The sequence below is a fragment of the Sorex fumeus genome, unplaced genomic scaffold (assembly GCF_029834395.1).
Source record: "Sorex fumeus unplaced genomic scaffold, SorFum_2.1 ptg000007l, whole genome shotgun sequence".
Lineage (NCBI taxonomy): Eukaryota > Metazoa > Chordata > Mammalia > Eulipotyphla > Soricidae > Sorex > Sorex fumeus.
This window is the reverse complement of record NW_026606064.1, coordinates 53,590,187-53,608,928: the sequence shown is the minus strand read 5'-3', so window position 1 is coordinate 53,608,928 and position 18,742 is coordinate 53,590,187. Positions and strand designations below refer to the sequence as shown.

Below are 18,742 nucleotides of genomic sequence, written 5' to 3'. Positions count from 1 at the left end.
ACTTGTGCAAAATACCTGGAATCTTCAGCTTTATAAAAATAAAGTAGAAAGATGCTTGCCAGTGGGATTAGATATTCTCTAGTAGTTGCAAAGTTTTAGTTAAGGATGATGAAAAGCTTGAGAAATAGAGATGGATAGTGATGATTCAGTAACGTTAATGTACTTAATGCCACAGAATTGTCCACTTAAGAATGGCAAAATTGGGGCTGGAGAGATGAAACAGGTGTTAGAGCACATGGTTTGCATGCAGCCAGCCCTTGTTTTAGCCTTGGCACCATGTGTTATGGCATCCCAAGCATCATGGAGTGTAGCCCTAGAGGCCCCCAAGTACTGCCAAGATGATACACCCTGGCACCGTATCAACCAAGTGTCTGCAATTGGCTAGTTGGCTAAGGATTGTCAGGAGGGGCCCTGGTCCCCAGAATACCAAGGGAGAATTTAGGAACTTTTCCCCCAAAACAACATCCATCAGTATTGCAAGTAAATCTCAAAAAAAAAAAAATGCTTCCAGTTAAAGTTTGGGGACTTAACTCAGTGATCAAACACATGTTTTACATGTCTGAAACTCTCTGTTTAAAATTCTGGTACCAATAAAGGTTTAATTATAAAAGAAAATACCACAAGTAGGAAAAAATATGCTTATTCCCCTTACATGTTTCATTCTCTGTGTTGGAACATTCTACTAAATTTGTATTACTGTGATGGTTGTAGTTGAGTGAGTAGGAAATCAACCTGAACCGTGTTCCTGCCTATTAGTGTTTGAAGACCCAGCTCCACCCATTTCAGTGATGGAATGTGCCCTTCTGTCCGGTTCCTAAATGACTCACTTAGCCCTTTGACTTTATTCTTTCATAAAATTGTAATTGATTTACTGTAGTTGTCAATATGTTTTGAGAGTAGCTTTCCACTTGTAGTAAACCATACCACACCCACCGTATCTTATGTGACATGGCAGTATCAAGTTGACTCCTTTTACCTTTTCCCATGGTTGGAGACTGACTTTGTTGTTTGTCTAGATCATTTATGTCCCAATAAACATGAAGCAGGTATTCTACCTTGTGATTTTTCAAAAATTTTTATTATAGTTTAGATGATATGCATACAGTTGTGTTTATGGTCTTGATTAGAGTTACTGCACCCTCCTCCCCCAATCCAGAGTGACCGAGATCTTCCACCTCTTCCCTTCTGTTTCCTCTAGTTCAACCTTCATTCTCTCCCATCCTCTCCTGTTTATTGATAAGGCGATGTTGTTATTTTAGTCTAAGGCCATGGATTTCTCTCTTAATTTTTCCTTGTTCTTGGTGGGAGATACACCTCAGAGTACTCAGGCTTACTCCTGGCTCTGCACTCAGGGATCACTCATGCGGGCCTCAGGGATCAAACCGAGCTTGACTAGATGCAAGGAAAACCCCTTACTTGCTGTCTCTCCAACTGGGTTTGTCTTGTTTGATACCATCTAATTCCTTGTTTTGTCTCTTTGTATTCCATAGATGTATAAGGTCATCCAGTATTTGTTCCTTCCTTCTAGAAGATTTAATTCATTTAACATGATACTGTTCAGTTCTGTCCACATCGCAGCAAACTGCATGATTTCATTTTTTCTTATAGCTGCATTAGATTCCATTCTGTTAATATACCACAACCATTTATCCATTCATCGGTTGCTGACATTTGGATTGTTTATATATCCTGACTGTTATACTAAGCATATAGCAGTGATAGTAAATATACATATTATCTTTTTATTTAAATGAATATTTTTGTGTTTTGAGGGTGGGTACCAAGAAGTAGGAAATCACTGGGTCTTACAGGAGTACTGTTTTTCTTCATTTATTTTGAGAAATCTCCATACTGTTTTCCACAGAAGTTAAACCAGAGACACTTACACCAACAGTGAACAAGGGTTCCTCTTTCACCATAACCCACCAACACTGATTGCTTTCCACCAGTCATTTAGCTCTGTTTTCTTGTCTCCTTAGGTTTACCTTGAAAGACTCCTAACGTATGCAGAGATCGATATCTGTCCGGCCAACTGGAAGCGGATTGTTCTAGGGGCAATCTTGCTGGCCTCCAAAGTGTGGGATGACCAGGCTGTGTGGAATGTGGATTACTGCCAGATACTAAAAGACATCACGGTGGAAGACATGTGAGTGTGAAGGCATCATACCCTTGGGTCTTGGGGGTGCTGCTGGGGAAGGAGTCTACGTCTCAGGACAATCCATGTACTTCATATGAATTCACTGGAATATGTACTGTGTCACTAGGACAGTCTAGTGGTGTAGACTATTCTGTGCAAAAACTCCTACTTCTCTTTGTTTTGGACCATGTACACATAGGTAGCGGTAGCACTTCATGATTTGCAGTTGGTCCTTTGGAAAGCCATAAACCACTGCTCTTACACATCTTTGATGAATTGTGTTGTGGCTCTGTTTCTGTCACTGCTGACTGAGCATGTAAAAAGAAGTTTATGTTGTGAACTGAATTTATGTGGGCAGCCTCATAACCCAAAAGCAAAAAGGTTAAAATACCATAGATCCGTTTGGTTTCAGAGTGTTCTCTGTCATACTTTCCAAGTTCAGTTGTTTAGAATGAGCATTTGGAGCAGGGAGAAGGCTTAGCATGAGGAGGCCCTGCCATGTTGGTCTCGGTGACCTCTGGCACTGCAGGCCCAGGCATGGACCCTCTAGCCTTGACGCCCTTGGGAATCCAGCTTGGGAATCGCTGGATTCTCAGCTCCCCGGCTCCCTGAGCACTGCCTGGGATCCACCTCTTTCTGCAAGAAGTCAGACTTTACGTGTTTCTGGGCCCACACCTGTCTTCTCAGCCTGCCCCCTGCCCTCCCCCAGATGGCCATGGACCCCCCATAGCTCAGGGACTGCCAGGAACCCTGGGGGAGAAGGGCTCTCCCCCACCATTCCTCTACCAGGAGCATCGCTCCTGGGCTTCTGCAGGCCTGTTCCTGCTCTCTGGGGTCTGGGAACATAGGACATAGGCTCAGAGCCTCTCGTGAGAAACCACAGACTCTGGATGAGCTGAACTGCCTCCCCCTCCTCATGACTATTCACTGCTTCTGACAATGTCATTGCCAATATTTTTCTCATGCTGTGGTTTTGGCTCCCTTGAAGAAACTTTAGGCTAGAATCGGTCCCCAGCAGAGTCGTGGTCCTCACCCCTGTACCCAGGAATTCTGGGTGCATAGGATAGTTACATTACCCATGTGGGACTGTCACATCGACATCTTGAACGCAGATTGCTCACCAACCTAAGGCTCTCCAGCCTCTGACCATTGTGTGCTGGGTACCCCATTTTGGAGGGACCCTTAGAAGCATCCTCATTTCTGTGTTCTTAGGTATACTGCCGTAAACCTAAAAAAAATTTTCCTATGGTTGCAGTCCTGTACTCTTAAAAGTAAAAATATAAAGAAGTCTTTGATTGTAATAAAAGTGATATTCTTGATTATATTTAAAGGTAAAAACAACTACTGAAATAATTTCCATCTAGACCAGAAAGGAGCCAGGTGTTTGGTCCTGGCGATAGAAATGTTGACTTGTTCCTTTTCTGTGTTAATCTTTTACCAGCTCTGTGGTATTCTTGGGGAATCGAGGGACTGTGTAGGGGATTTCCAACTTCCTAAGGTCATGGACACTGAATTGCATGCCAGGGGGACACCCTCACATTTGTCCTTTCTTGTTTCTGTGAAGTAGGTGACGTGCTACAATGCCTCAGATGTGGGCGGTGCTGTGGGAGCTGAAAGTGGCTCTCATGAGAAGCAGCTGGTCCCAGATGGGGGCCCCCCAGGGGTGCTGAGCGCTTCGGGGGCAGCGGTGCTAGCATTGGTGTAACTGGGGCACACTTCCTGTTTTCTTAAAGTTGATTGGAGTTGGGGTGGAACTGAGTGATTTTTTTTTTCTTTTTTCTGGAAAGGGAGTTGGATACCAAATAAATTTGGGGACCTCTGATTTAAAGTCAGATGAAAAAAAAATCCCTGTTAAAGTCACATGTTAGTTTCAGATATTTTTATCATTTATAATCCCAGATATTTTTTTAAAAAATGATGCAGATGCAAATTTAAAGATACCACAGAAGCATTAAAACCAAAGAGATCAGTAGGAAAAGTGAGATAAAGGGCTTTAATGGCAAGGAGATACCTTTTGTGTAGTTGTTCTTGACCCAGGATAGGTTTGAATTGCTAACTGCTGGAAAAAATGAATTACCCTGTAGACAAAGAATTGGAAGAATCATTTAATTTAAAAATTTGAAGAAGGGGGCTGGAGCAATAGCACAGTGGGTAGGGTGTTTGCCTTGCACGCAGGCAACATGGCTGACACAGGTTCGATTCCCAGCAGCCCATATGGTCCCCCGAGCACCGCCAGGAGCAATTCCTGAGTGCATGAGCCAGGAGTAAACCCCTGAGCATAGCTGGGTGTGACCCAAAAAAGCAAAAACAAAAAATTGAAGAAATTTTTATAAGTTATTTGTCAGGAATTACGCATTGTCCAGGTCATGCATATTTTAATTTGATCTTCTCACTCACTGTTTCATATTATTTCTATTTTATAGATTTGGATACTGAGACCTGCAGAGTTTAAATCAGAGATTCCCAAACCTATTTGACCTACCTCCACTTTCCAGAAAAAGTCATTCAGCACCTACCCCTGAAAATCTACTTTCTTTTCTTCTTTAAGTGAACAAATAAAGTACCCCCTACACCATCCTAAATGCACCTGAGGCTGCTACTGCAACCCCCCTACCTCCATGTTATGGCACCCCTAGAGGCAGTATTGCCCATTTGGGAAAGACTGGGTTCAGTAGAGCTTCAACAACTTGACTAGGTGAGAACTCATAACTTTTTAGCCCTACTGACCCTTACACTGTGTTCAGAGAAGACATCAGGGGATGTGTGTACCTGTTCCTAGGCTGTGCTTGCAAGTGTTCTGGCTAAATGCCTGATACCATTCTTCTTAAACTTACCATTCTTTCTTTAAGTGAGTAAAAATGAGGGATTTGTAATTTGTATAGATTTTGTTTATTGAGGACATAAGTTAACAAGTTAGGAACAAACAAACAATTGTTAGGAATATTTACAGCAGCACTAATGCTAGTTGTGACTGCTAATGATTATGGTAGCTGCCCTTTATGAAATACTTCCTAACTTGAAAGTAGTTTTTTGCCTGAGTTGGTTTCTTGAGTCACCAGTGAGTTGGTTCTGATCGCTCCCATTTCACAGATAAGTGTGATGCCCTCAGAGGACCATTACATTTGCCAGGGTACTTAACTGCTAGTAACAAATCCAGATTTTGTGGGGGTTTTCTTTTTCCTTGTGACCTAAGCTGAAATTGTTTAATTTATCTAATGTTTAATATAAAAAATGACAATTTTTGTTTTGGTTTGATTTTTGGACCACATTTGACAGTTCTTAGGGCTTACTCATAGCTTGGTGGTCAGGGTACTCAGGGGTTGAACCTGGTTAGCTGCATGCAAGGCAAGCGCATAGACTCTGAACTCTGTCTTGAGCCTTGACAACTGTTTTTTTTTTTTTTATGTAGGAGTACTGCTATTTATTCAGCCACTGATTAGCTGATTGAATTGGACATGAACTCCACCTTACTTTTCTTTTCCATTTTTTATAATTTTATTTATTGAATCACCGTGAGAGCAGTTACAAAGCTTTCGGGTCTATGTCTCGGTCATACAATGAAACACCTGTACCTTCACCAGTGCCCATTCTCCACCACCAAAAACCCAGTATACCCCCATCCTACACCCTCCCCCTACCTGTGGGGCAGATGATTTCCACATTACTCTCTCTCTACTTTGATCACATTCAATATTTCGACACCAGACCCACCATTATTATTTGAGATTTTACCCTAACACTCAGATCTGCTGAAAAGGCAACAGTAGACAATTTGTGTTCTAATCCTGGTGATGAATAACATATGATGTTGCGTGGCCACAGTAGGGCCATGTGATTTTGAAATTCCAAAATTTTAACACTTAAATCTGGAGGGATTTCTGCCAAAAGCAACTGGATCTCGAGATTTGTTTCTGAGTCTCTGGGATCATGGCCGTTAAGCAGCTTGATCAGGAGCCAGAGAGGCCGTTCATGGGTGATGACTTCGGGTCTCGTTGGGGTGGGGAAGACAGGCCCAGCTCCACCCCCAACCCGTGAGGCCCAACAAGTTTCGTCATTGCAGACCGAGACCTGACTGTCCAATGGCCTCTGGAGGATGACGGTCACTGAGCCGCCAAGTGGGAGCAGGCGGAGGGACAACACCCTTTCCCCCCTGGGGTGGTCCGGCGACAGTAACCTACTGCGGGGTCCGGACACATTTCTGCCAAAAGCCACTGGGTTTCAAGATTTGTTTCTGAGTCTCTGGGATCTTGGCCGTTAAGCAGCTTGATCAGGAGCCAGAGAGGCCGTTCATGGGCGATGACTTGGGGTCTCGTTGGGGTGAGGAGGACAGGACCGGCTCCACCCCCATCCCGTGAGGCCCTGTGTGTCTCGTCACTGGGGACCCAAACCTGACTGTCCAGTGGCCTCTGAAGGATGGCGGCCACTGGGCCTCCTGGGGGGAACAGGCCATGGCACAAAACCTATTCCCACCTGGGTTGGCTCAGCACCAACTGCAGGGACCAGATGCATTTCTGCCAAAAGCCACTGGGTTTTGAGATTTGTTTCTGAGTCTCTGGGATCATGGCCATTAAGCAGTTCAATCAGGAACCAGAGAGGCCATGCCTCCAATTATATAGCTGAGCCGGAGGTGGTTTGTGAGTGTGTTTCCCACATACCTAACTTTTGGCTGTTTACTTTCTTGGTAAACTTTGCCCCAAATTTTTGGGGTCTGGCCAAAGGCACAGCAGCAATCTGGAAGTCTGAAGACACCATCAGGCTGCTGATGCACTCTCCTTACAGGTACAGATTGACCTGCTGGCGGCACCATACCCCTGACAACTGTTTTTTGAAAGATTAGTTTTATGCAGAGAAATTAGAAAATGTGGTCAGGGTTAAACTTGAGGTTCAACTAAAATTTAAGTAAATAGTTATTCTTGAATAATGTTTTCATTATTTTTTTTCTTTCAGTTGACAGTTTTCAATTATAGTAGTTAGGTTTTTTTTTCCTCACATACATAGGTTCAGTATATTTCAATTTAATGCTTCTTTGAATGAAACTCCTTAGGAGCCACATGCCTTACATGTGGCTGATCTGGGTTCGATCCATGTCACTCCATGTGGTCCCATGAGCACCGCCAGGAGCGATTCCTGAGAGCAGGCTAGGAATAAGCTCTGTGCCCTGCTGGGTGTGACCAAAAAAAATGCCTTTATATGTTAATATTTCCAAAGAATTAGTACTATAATAATAGGATGCATTTTCTGTTACCTATTTTATCCAGAGAAAATTGTCACCTGTCCCTTTCTAGAAAACCAGTAATGAATAGACTCCCGTAATCCTTGTTATCCTTAACACTATTCAGTATTTGAATGCCATCTGATGGCTCTAGTTGTCTGTGACTGGGCAGAGAAAAAACATAGAGCTTCTGTTCTTAAAAGATTGGACTATAAACAGTTTTCTGAATAAACTCCCTTCTACCAACTTGAGAGGAGACTGCACCTGGGACTCACTTGGCCCTTCCCCTTTCCAGCAGATCTCTGGGGGTGCAGGCCTGAGGCAGGCCACGGAGAGGCTCAGCCGTACTTAATTGTTTTTTCTTCATAGCATGAATTCTACCCACTTTGTTGTTTTGAGACCCACCGTGATCCGTTTATATGGTTAGTCAGTGGCCACATGTGTGATCACCCCTGTGTATTCTAAGAAAATTCATCAGCCGTTGGCATCTGTGCAGGTTTGGGAAGGAGCATGCACATTTTCCCTCTCCCAGGGGATGGATTCTCTGCCAGGGCCCTTTGTTCGAGTAGAACTAATGGGGTTACTAGCAATAGAAAAAAAATTGTCTACTGTTGCCTTTTCAGCAGATCTGAGTGTTGGGATAAAATCCCAATAATGGTGAGTCTGGTATCAAAATATTGAATGTAATCATAGTATAATCATAGTAATAATGGTGAGTCTGGTATCAAAATATTGAATGTAATATCATAGTAGAGAGAGAGTATTGTGGAAATCATCTGCCCCACAGGTAGGGGGAGGGTGTGGGATGGGGGTATACTTGGGTTGTTGGGGGTGGAGAATGGGCACTGGTGAAGGTACTGGTGTTTCACTGTATGACCGAGACATAGACCCGAAAGCTTTGTAACTGCTCTCACGGTGATTCGATAAATAAAATTACAAAAAAATGAAAAAAAAAACTAATGGGGTTACACTCGACCCTGTGGGCGATGCCAAGAATTGGACTCTGGCCTCACCCTTGGATGGCAGGTGCATTGCTGCTGAGCTGGCCATGAAGCCCCAAAGCCACAATGGGGAGGAGCCATGAGCCGCGTGCATAGTCTATGTGTTGACTGTCCAGCCAGACCTGTAGTGTTCTCCCTTGACCATGGTTTTTGTTGTTGTTTGGGTTGTTGGTTGCTTTTTGGAGGGGGTAATAGGGAAAGGCTAAGGCCAGCAAACTTCACATTTTCCAAATCTTCAAATTCTAGCTCCCTCTCTTTCCACATTTTACTATGACAACAGGAGAAACCAGTCCACATCTTTAGCACCGCTTACAGATATCTAGAAAATTCTAGAACACACTTGGGCTAAGTGCTTTGACATTTTCTAACATGGGCTGCTGGTCTCCACCCTGACAGGCAGTGTGTTCCTCCCGTCTGAGACTTCAGAAGCCCCCGTGTTGCCCTAGGGACCATATGTGATGCTAAGAATGGAACCAGGGTCAGATGCATGCAGAGCAAGAGCCGTCACCCCGAGCTAGCCCTCTGGCACCCTGGGAATTTTATAAACTAGCTTGGTTCCATCTCTTCCAGTAAAATCATGAGAGCCCAGTAAGTCAGTGAAAATCCAACATCATTCAGCTGAATAACAGAAGAAAAGAATATGGTGAGAAAAGGGCACACCCAGAAATGCTTGGGTGGGACCCCGGCAGTGTTTGGAGCTGTATGTGGTGCCAGGGATTGAGCATGGGTTGGCCGCATGAGAAGACTAGCACTCTCTCCTGTATTCTCTCTTCAGCCCCATGTGGGAGAAAAGAAAAAGGGCCCCAGGGCAGCCCCATGCAGGATAGGATGCAGCAGGACATGCCGCCCGGAGCCCTGGGCCACAATAAGCGCGTGCTCTGCCTGCACCCTCCCAGTATGGCAACTGTCGCCTCTCAGATGGCACAACCACCTGCTGTTCCTCACATGGGCCGGGCCTCAGGCCCTCTTCTCAGTGCAGGGCTGACACGTCAGGCGCCCATCTGGGAGCAAGTGGGTGGCCATGAGAGCTTCCTCCTAAGTGGCAGCAGTTCCAGAGCCACTTGGAATGGGGCCACCTGGAATTCCTGCCTGGTCGTCCCTTCTGATGCGGGCAGTAGATTTCCCACAAGTGCCATTCTAGGTGAGCTGTGAGTTAGGAGTTTCAGCACTCTGCGATCTCCTGGATCTAAAACTGGAACTTGGGCTAGAGGCAGGGGCCAGGACCTTGGGGAAGACACGCCGATTCCTTCCTGCTGGGGCAGTCTCAGCTCTGCAGGGTCTGTGTCGTCCTGGTGGATGTGAACTTTTCTACAAACCCATTGCCCAGAGTACCTTAGCATCTAACTGCCACGTGTACACGTGCTTTATTTATGCAAAACCACCCCACTTCATTCATGCCATTTATGAACCCCTTGCGCCATGTGTTGTCACCTGTCATTCAGCCTAGGTGCTTTGCTGGGAGAGGGTTGAGGTGAGAAACTCTGTGGAATGCATTTAGTTCCGGCCAGCCTCTGGTGGCCTCTGCTCCCTTCTTTGTAACGTTGTCTGGGTCCTGTTGTTTCTGAGTACAGGTATCCCTGAGAGTCCCTGCATTCGACCCTTTGGGATAAATAGTAACTAACCAGTAGTAGAGTTTGTTGTGGTTGACTTTTGAACTGATCTTCTAAACAGTTCCATTTTTCCCCCCCTGGGAAAGCAGGCCAGGCTATGAGTGGGTTCTCAGGCTGCCTTGCTTGCCTCTGAATGGTAGCAGTTGAGTCAGGCTTCTTTGCATCATTGTCTGAGGTAATGTATTCTGAAATGTTGTATCTATTTATTCACTGAAGTTTATTTTTTTACGAAGTTTTATATCAGAACAGTTTCCCCACACATCGCTAGTTGGGAGGTCATAAATTCATAAACCTCTAACACTTGTTAATTATCACATTGATGTTCTCCAGTGTCTCGAGACCCATACTGCTGCAGTTTTGAAATTCGAACTTGGGAAACCATTCTTACTTTCAGCTCTTGCCTTAGTTTGAAAGCATAGCAGTTCTAAAGGCCGACCCTTTCCCTGCTATTGCCTCTCTCCTTCCGGAAACAGAAGCGTTCAAGGAAAGATCCAAGAAAATCCTGGGGGGAACTGTTCTTTTTTTCCCCCAAGGAACCCTTGAAAAGGCCACCAGAAATAGATTCCCCTTGACTTTAACTATAATTTGCACCTCAGTAAAACAGATACCTAGAAGGGATCTGAAGCTGGGCTCTCTCTACAGGAGTAAAATTTTAGGCAAGGTTTTCTCCTTAGTGTTGGAAGGTCTGCAGTAATGCTATTTGGCCACCAGACGGCAGTGTGTCCTCAGGCAGCTCCTGCTTTCCCTGAGCGCTTCTGGCCTTTTTATTATTTAGTCAAGTCCGGCAATCTTGGATACTCGTTTTATTAAACTCTTTATCTGAGTTCTAGCATTCTACAGGATTACTTCTTAGTAAACCTAAATGTATAAAAAATTAAATATTTCATTTTTTTAAATTAAATATTTTCCAGTCATTTAAATTAAAAGTAAAAATCATCCTTAACAAGTAATTTTAAATCCTTAAAAATATGAAGTGTAGCACAGAGTCTATGTAGGAAGCTCAACTCCCTTCTCTCAAGAAACCACTCGGTGTTGTTTCACCTTCAGGTGATTTCTGGGTCTTTTCAGGAGCAACTCTCTGATGTTTCCTAGTTCTCATTTGTTCTGTCGCTTCTGTGTCTCAGGTCCCAGCCTTCTTGTCCTTTCTTCTTCATGCGGAGGAGACCAAGGAGAAGTGTGCCCTGTTCTGACGTGGTGGGGCACCACGCTGGCACCCGATAGCATCATTAGCTGAAGTTCTGCAGACCACCAGGGATTGGAACTGGGAGCCTCTGTGCTCAGTGGGGTGGGTGGGACCAGGGTCAGGAGGGGCAAGGTCTGGAGCCCAGGACTGGACCCGTCCATGTGCGGAACCCAGGGGGCAGGGGAGTAATTTGTGTGGCCCCTTCCAGAAATCCCCAGCGAACCCATTCTCCTCTCTCCACATTCCACAGCTGCCTAAAGTCAGCTTTGCTCTCTCCTCTGGGAAGACTTTGTGGTCCCTCCATTCATTCATCAGCATGGTTTTTTTTTTTTTCACTTTTTGGATCACACCTGGCAATGCACAGGGTTATTCCTGGCTCGGCACTCAGGAATTACTCCTGGTGGTGCTCAGGGGACCGTATGGAATGCTGGGAATCGAACCGGGGTCGGCCGCATGCAAGGCAAACGCCCTACCTGCTGTGCTATCTCTCAGCCCCAGCAGTGATTCTTGAGCACCAGCTGTGTCCGGTGTTAGGCTAGTTTCTGGGCTAAACCCATGCAGAATTTCCCAGGCCACATCCTGGGGCCGGGACAGCAGCTCATAACACAGTGGTCCCTGGGGAAGGTCTGTTGGCAATGGGAGAGATGGGCCTGTTCAGACGATCAGGGGCAGACCAAAGTTCTCAAAGTAGAAGTTTCTCGAGATATGCTAGCTAGCCATCATTTATGGGCTGGACCTGGGCCCCTGCATTGGCTCCTTTGTGACCCCTCTCTGTCATTGGCTGCTCTCAGAGTGTGGTCTGGGGCCCAGAGCAAGCAATAGCTTTCAGGGGAGTTTGTTAAAAACCCAGGTTCTTGAGCCCTCCCAGACCTGCAGGAGGGTATATGGGAGTAACTTGTACACTGAGGTTTAGAGGCAGCAGATTTTGTTTGCATTGTTGGTGGGTTCCCTCTTGAAGAGACTCAGTTTTGCCCTCGTCTGGCTTTTTGTTCAAGGAAACCTCTACACTCATCTCCCCTCTTTCCCACAGGGGAGGAGATGTCAGGTGTCAGGTATCAGGTCTTAACAAGGCCCCTGATCCCAGGGCCCTGCAACCCTCATGAGACCACGCACCCCCATGTGAGCGTTTCTTAAAAAGTTTTTTTGTATTGAGTCACCGTGAATTACAGTTCCTCAAGATTGAGTTCCAGGTGTGCAGTGTTCAACATCCATCCCTGCGGAAGTGTCCCCTTCCCTCCACCTCTTGGTGGCTTGTCTGGCCCACATGAGCACAGCCGCCCATCCTGCGGTGTGTCAGGGGCCAATGAGACAAACCGGCCTGCCGCCCTTCCTGCTCTTCTTCGCGGTTACTCAGGCCCCATGCTTCTGGGCTCCGGATCTAGCGAATTCAGCTTTTAATACCAATTTGATGGCTAGGACTGTAACTCTGGTTTCCAACCAGGCAATTAATTACATGGCTTTTCTCCCTGGAAGAGGCAATTTTCTGGAGTCTGGTCTCCAGCAGCTTGCCTTGGCCGGCCACGCGGCCCAGCGAGGCACTAAACGTGTGCTATTTTTGTCTTTGCTCTGCAGGAATGAGCTAGAGCGACAGTTTCTTGAATTGCTCCAGTTCAACATCAATGTTCCTTCCAGTGTTTATGCCAAGTATTACTTTGATCTTCGTTCTCTGGCAGAAGCAAACAACCTGAGCTTTCCCTTGGAGCCCCTGAGCAGGGACAGGGCTCACAAGCTGGAGGTAAGACGCTGACTGCATCCGTCTTGGGGCTGTGCGGGGGTTGCCTCCATGGGGCCCCTAGGAGACGAGTGCTACCTCTCAGTGAGCCCTTCCCCTCTGCACTGTCCTCTGGGAGCCGACTGCATGGTGTAGATTACAGTGGTTCGCACAGCCTCGTGTTTTTATAAATATGTTTTTCATCAAGGTTACATGGTTTTGCAGGAGTATAAGTTCTCATATGCTTATGTGTACGTTGCCACAAAGTCACCACAGCCCACTGACCCTTTACACCCACTCTTTGGTAACCTTAGTCCTGTGGTCAGTCTAACTGGCCATTGTCAGTCCCTGGCTTTGTCTTGCATGTGCCTCCCTTGAGTGAGGTCAGCTGCCCTTTGTCTTCCTCTTTCTCATGTTCTTCACTTCGCATGCTCTCTTCAGTTCGATCCAAGTTAGAGCAAAGCTGAGACTTCATCCTTCCTGAGACTGAGTGTATTCTGGTGCATGTGTTGGCGAGTGAGGGATGTACACACCATTTCTTTACCCACTTACCTGCTGCCCGGCACTTGGGTGGCTGCTAGAACTTGGCTGCTGTGAAAAGCACTGCAGTCAGTGTAGGAGTGCACGCGTCTTTCCTAGTTAATGCTTTTGTGTTCTTTTTGGTAGTTCAGGATGGAAGCGGCTGGAGTGCCAGGAGGCCGGGTGCAAACCCAGCACTGCATGCTCCCCTTAGCATGGCCAGGAGCCGGCCCTCAGACACTGAACTGGGCATGGCCCCTGGATACAGTGTGGCCCCCAAATAGAAACAAAAGAAAATCCCGCACACATCTATTTCCCAGCATGCTCTTTTTAAAGGAAAAATGATAGATGACTTTTAATGATTGGGATCCAATGAAGACTTGATCGTGGATTCTGCTTTTTAATTTTTACGTTGTACAAGTAGAACTAAACCAGACTTGTGGGTCTTGATGTAGACTTAGGGCCTCCGTTTGTCTGTCTGTTTGGGAGAGGGGGACACACCTGGTGGTGCTCAGGGCTTACTCCTGGCTCTGCTCCAGGGTACACTCCTGGTGAGGACTCAGGGCACCGTATAGGGTGTCAGGGATGAAATCAGGCTTGGCGGTATTCAAAGCAAGTGGCCTAACTGCTTTACCATGACTCCGGCCCTTTGACTCTCTCTTTAAATATGCCATTGAATTATTACATGTATAAGCGACAGCTCATTACCCAGGGAGACACCCTGCTTCCTTTCTCTCTCTCCTCCAATTCGCCCCCCCCCCTCCCCCCCCCCCCCCCCCCTCCCACACACACACACCCCGCAGCTGGGGCTGTTTTTTCCAAGCTGCAGTTGTGGGTTTTGGAATGTTCCCTGTTCAGATCGTTGGTGGTTTTGGGCTGCCTGGAGAATGAAGCCTGAGTCAGCTGGCACAGGGCGGTGACTGGCTCCAGGCGCCCCTGGAAGGCCCCGTGTCTATGCGCACATCTCCGGGCTAGGAGCAGCGTGGGGAGTTTGAGAAACCCTGGAGCAGGGAGAGATGAGGATTTAGGAAGGATGCACTTGGGTGCTTCCTGCCACTCCTGCTGGCCGGGTATATGCCTGCATCCCTGCCCCTGGCACCGCCCCATACCAAGTGTTCGAACAGAAGCTGCAAGCCTCCCATCTCTGCTTCATCGGGAGGCTGCTCCCCCTTCCTAAGTCACCACCACAGCCTGGCTTGGACTGGCCATCTGGGGGCATGTGCTCTGGCTTTGCTCCTGGCCAGGGCTCTTCCAGAGATAGAGAAGGGGACCTTGTGGCTGTGTCTGTGGGTGCCTCCCAGTCCCCTCCCTTGGCTGACCCGAACACTTGTCGCTTCTGGGCCAACCCAGCCCCTGATTCGAGCTGCAGGGCCCAGCCCTGCTGCTGTGGCTCAGCAGGTAGAGGCGGCCGAGTCTGTGGCCACACCAGGCTGGATGGGAACTTGCATTGGTCCTGGGTCTCAGGCTCTACCCCACTATCTTAGAGTCATTTGCCTGAACATGCATCTGCTCCAGCTCTTGTGTGTCCCCCGACAGGCACAGGCCTGTGCTGTTGGGGTTGCAACAAAGATCTCGGGGTCTAGGACCCTGTTGCCCTAAGTGGGGCATGTGACGGAACTCCTGAGGGCAAGGGTGGTGCAGCCGGGTATCTGCACACTTGATTCTCAGGGGGGCATGGAGTGTTTTCTTCTGAAGGGGGGTGGGGGAGGCGGTAGGCTGGGTGGGAGTGGGAGTCTGCCGCAGAAAAGCATTGGGGCAATGGGGTGGACTCGACCCCCTTGGGGTTCCAGAATGATGGAACTGTCTCTCCTGTCCCGCAGGCCATCTCTCGTCTCTGTGAGGACAAGTACAAGGACCTGAGGAGACACATAAGAAAGCGGTCAGCGAGTGCTGACAATCTGACTCTGCCCCGGTGGTCCCCGGCCATCATCTCCTAACCGCGGGCGTCCCCGCGGGAGACCCCGCCATCCCTGTTTCTCCTTTAGTTCGAGAGAAGACAGACTCGGGGTGGTTTCGTTTGGTTCTTTGTTTTTTTTTTTTTTTCTTTCCTTTTCTTGAATCGTAGCTCCGTCAGGCTGCCGGGACCACCGCCTCAGGCCGCGCAGTGAGACTCCGAGGGGAAGCAGCCCCGGCCTTGAGGGAACTGTCTCGTGGAAACGCCTTCGCCTTCCCCGCGGTCAAGAGCAGCTCTGGCTTCGCGAGGGAGAAGGCCGGGCGAGGAGGAAGAACAGGGAGCGGGCGGGGCGTGGCGGCAGCCGAAGGCGAGCCGTGGCCGGCGAGATTGGATGCGATTAAAGACGAGAATGCCGCAGTGTCGCCGCGGCCCGTGTATTCTGTATGACTTCTTGCATTCCTTCTGGCTGCGTTTTTTGGGGGGTGGGGTGGCGGGGGTGGGACCCGAGGGACTTTTGTTTCTTTTTCCTCTTTCCTGGGTTTGGGCCCCACAGAGCAGAGACGCAGGTCACGCCAATAAACGGTTCCGGTTGCTTGTTCCCGCGCGCCCTTGCGGGCTGTCTTCGCGCTTTCTTCCTCCCCCAGCCGGGCTTGTGCGTCTCATCTCTGGCCACTTGCAGTCCCCACGGGTTTTCCTCAGCAGAGGCAGACGTCCCGTGACTGTCGTGCTCGACCGAAAGTGTCCCTTCCCCCTGCCCCCCTCCCTCACCCCCAGGAAATTCTAGATCACATGGGTGCTTTGTGCCTTCCGAGTTTTCTTGCTCTTTCTCTCCCCCCCCCCCGACCGGAAGTCGTAATTGCCAGGAAAGCCAGACTCTGTGGGCTGAAGGAAGTAGCGTGCAGCCAAGGGATCCCCGGGTGAGAGCCTTTCCGAGTGTGAGGTGTGGACCTGAGGTGGTTGAGGAGGAGCCATTTCTTTATACTCCCTGCCCACTTCATTCATCCACGTCCACGTCCATTGTCGCAAGCAATATCCTTCTCAATTTTGTATGTTTACTTTAAATCAGAGTTAGTCTATTTGTATAAAATTTTTAAAAAATCTAAAATTAAAAAAAAAAACAGGGTGGGTGGGTATTCCAATGGGGAAGATCATGCAAGGGCAAATGTTCCTATTTACTGAGGTATTTTTCACAGAATGATTGAATAAAAAAAAACAAAAGAACTCAGCTGGCATTTTCATTGTGGGTGCTTGGAGAAGTAACACGAAATTCAAACTATGAAGGTTAATGTTAATTCATTGTGATTCTACTTTGAAAATCGCTAATCATCTGATTGGCTTATAGCTGAAACTTTTCTGTCAAGTAAAATAAAAGGGTTAATGATCGAATATAAGAGTAAGTTTAATTCTAGCTCCAAGAACCAGAGTCAATGAAATATACACTGCTTTGGGTTTTTTCTGGATCACGGACGGATGTTTCTAAGGTTTTGGTTGTTGGTGTTTTTTTTTTTTTTCTGCCTCCTTTTTTGAGTCTTGAGGCAAGTGGCAACAGATAGTCAGTGTTTCACCTTCCTCCTGTGTGAGCTTGGAAAACATTGGCATCTCACATTACTGAGTCTTGAGTATCTTTGTTCATATACCCAGTCCCCAGACATGCCTGCTGCCAGTGAAAACATGCTTTGAATGAAAGGGACTCGGGAACACAGTGCAGATCCAGGTTTCACTGAAATTTGTCTCATGTAGTAACAAACATTTGGGCCTGAAATGTTGTCAGGTTCTTTTCTGGTCTGAACTTCGAAAAGCAAACAAGCAGAATACGAAAATCACCTTTCCATTGTAATTGTGTTGATCCACTCCCTATGGGTTCCAAAATCAGCTTCTCTTCAAGTAAGAGTCAGATCTAGAACTTTAAATAGAGGCCTAAAAATGTAGAAAGTATCGTTTTATATTCCCTAACCTATATAGCTTAAAAAGGGACATATTTTCTTAGCAGAATATGAATACCTCTGAGACGTGAATTAGTTCCTTTCATGGAAAGTATCTTATTTTACCGATCCATTTCAGGAACAAGGATCTGCTGCCTTTACAGCAGAAATCTTATTTTTCTCCCTTTGATTTGAATGAGAGAGATTTGAAAATTGAATTATGTAAATATTTCAATGCATCTGATATTATTTTGTGGAGTTTATTAAAACTGCTTTAAAAATTGTAAAGTCTATTTATTGTATGTATGTACATACAGTCTGATAACTTAAAATTTAAAGTGATTCCGTAAAACCTGGCTCAGTCTTGTTTAGACTATTGAATATTGTTTTAGCCTTGTACACTGGACTCTACCTCTGTATAGGAAAATTTTCCATATTCATTAATAAGTATTGATCTGTATTCATTGGTTCTGTCTCTTGCATCAAGGATTTTTAAAATTGCTGTAAGTGTAGTTTTAGTTTTACTTTGCAGTATGAATCACTTGATACACGTAGATACTTGAGGTTTAGTTTATTTTTCTACAGGATCATGAAGAGTTAATGTTTTGTTTTCTGGTTTGTTCTAAGTTTGCCAAGAAAAAAAAAAACACAACTAACAAAAGACCAGTATGGGCCCTACTGATAGGTCACAGAGACTGTCCTTTGTTCTCTAGGTGATTCAGTGCTCCACACACAATGCTGGTCACTGTCAGAATATATTGTCTCAGTGCAACTTTCCAATGGACGGTTTTCATCTTTTATGAAGGATAAAGAAAAAAACCACATCATCTATTGACTTAGTTGACTTAACCAACAAAGTTGTGAGGAGAATAAATAATATATCCCAATCTAAAAAGTTTTTTTTTTAAGTTTTATTATTATTCAACTGGAGAAAGAGAAAGAAGTCAGGGATTTTAAACCAAATTAGAGGGCAAGGTGGGAGAACCTCCCCAGACCTGAGATGTGCTCCCATGCCTTACTGTGCTGGCTGGGGCCGGGCTCAGCCCCACACCCTCATCTGGCTCCTTTCCTGGGCTGACTCTCCCAACTTCCTTCTCTTGGTCTTTGGCAGGAGCATCTCTGTCTTGGGGTTTTCCTTGATTCTGGGGATCTTGAACCTCATCTGAGCTGCATAGCAGAGTTTGGGGAGTGGACAATTTTGATCCTTTCTGGCTGCTTTTGGTAACCTCTCACCTGGGGCCATATTTTACAGCTTTGAATTTTCTAAATATAATTCTTGGTTTATTGTAGGTACTTAATAAGTGTTAAATAAAGAAATACAACAAATAGTGCTGCTTTCCTGTTGCATTTTTTGCTTGTTGCTTCTGTGTATTATTTTAAGACACAACAGGTTCTCTGGGTTCTGAGCGAACCGATCCTTGCAAAAGCAGTGGGAAGGTGTCAGACCTGGAAGTCGATTCACAAAATCGTCCATGAGACTGACTAAGAAAACTCAGCAACTGAGATGGTCAGCTTGTAACACTTTGGTTTGACTACACAGTTTTCTTTGTAGC

The 18,742-nt window shown here is 46.4% G+C and overlaps 1 protein-coding gene across 1 annotated transcript in view; it reads left to right on the top strand.

Annotated features, from left to right (window-relative positions):
* The window catches only part of CCNY (cyclin Y), a 175,769-nt gene extending 157,251 nt beyond the window's left edge, over positions 1-18,518 (top strand). Inside the window, exons 8-10 of the mRNA XM_056132607.1 lie at positions 1,980-2,146; positions 12,716-12,878; positions 15,194-18,518. Coding sequence (XP_055988582.1) covers positions 1,980-2,146; positions 12,716-12,878; positions 15,194-15,310 — 447 coding nt within the window. The 3' untranslated portion in view covers positions 15,311-18,518. The remainder of the gene's footprint in view (positions 1-1,979; positions 2,147-12,715; positions 12,879-15,193) is intronic.
* The last annotated feature ends 224 nt before the right edge of the window (positions 18,519-18,742 follow it).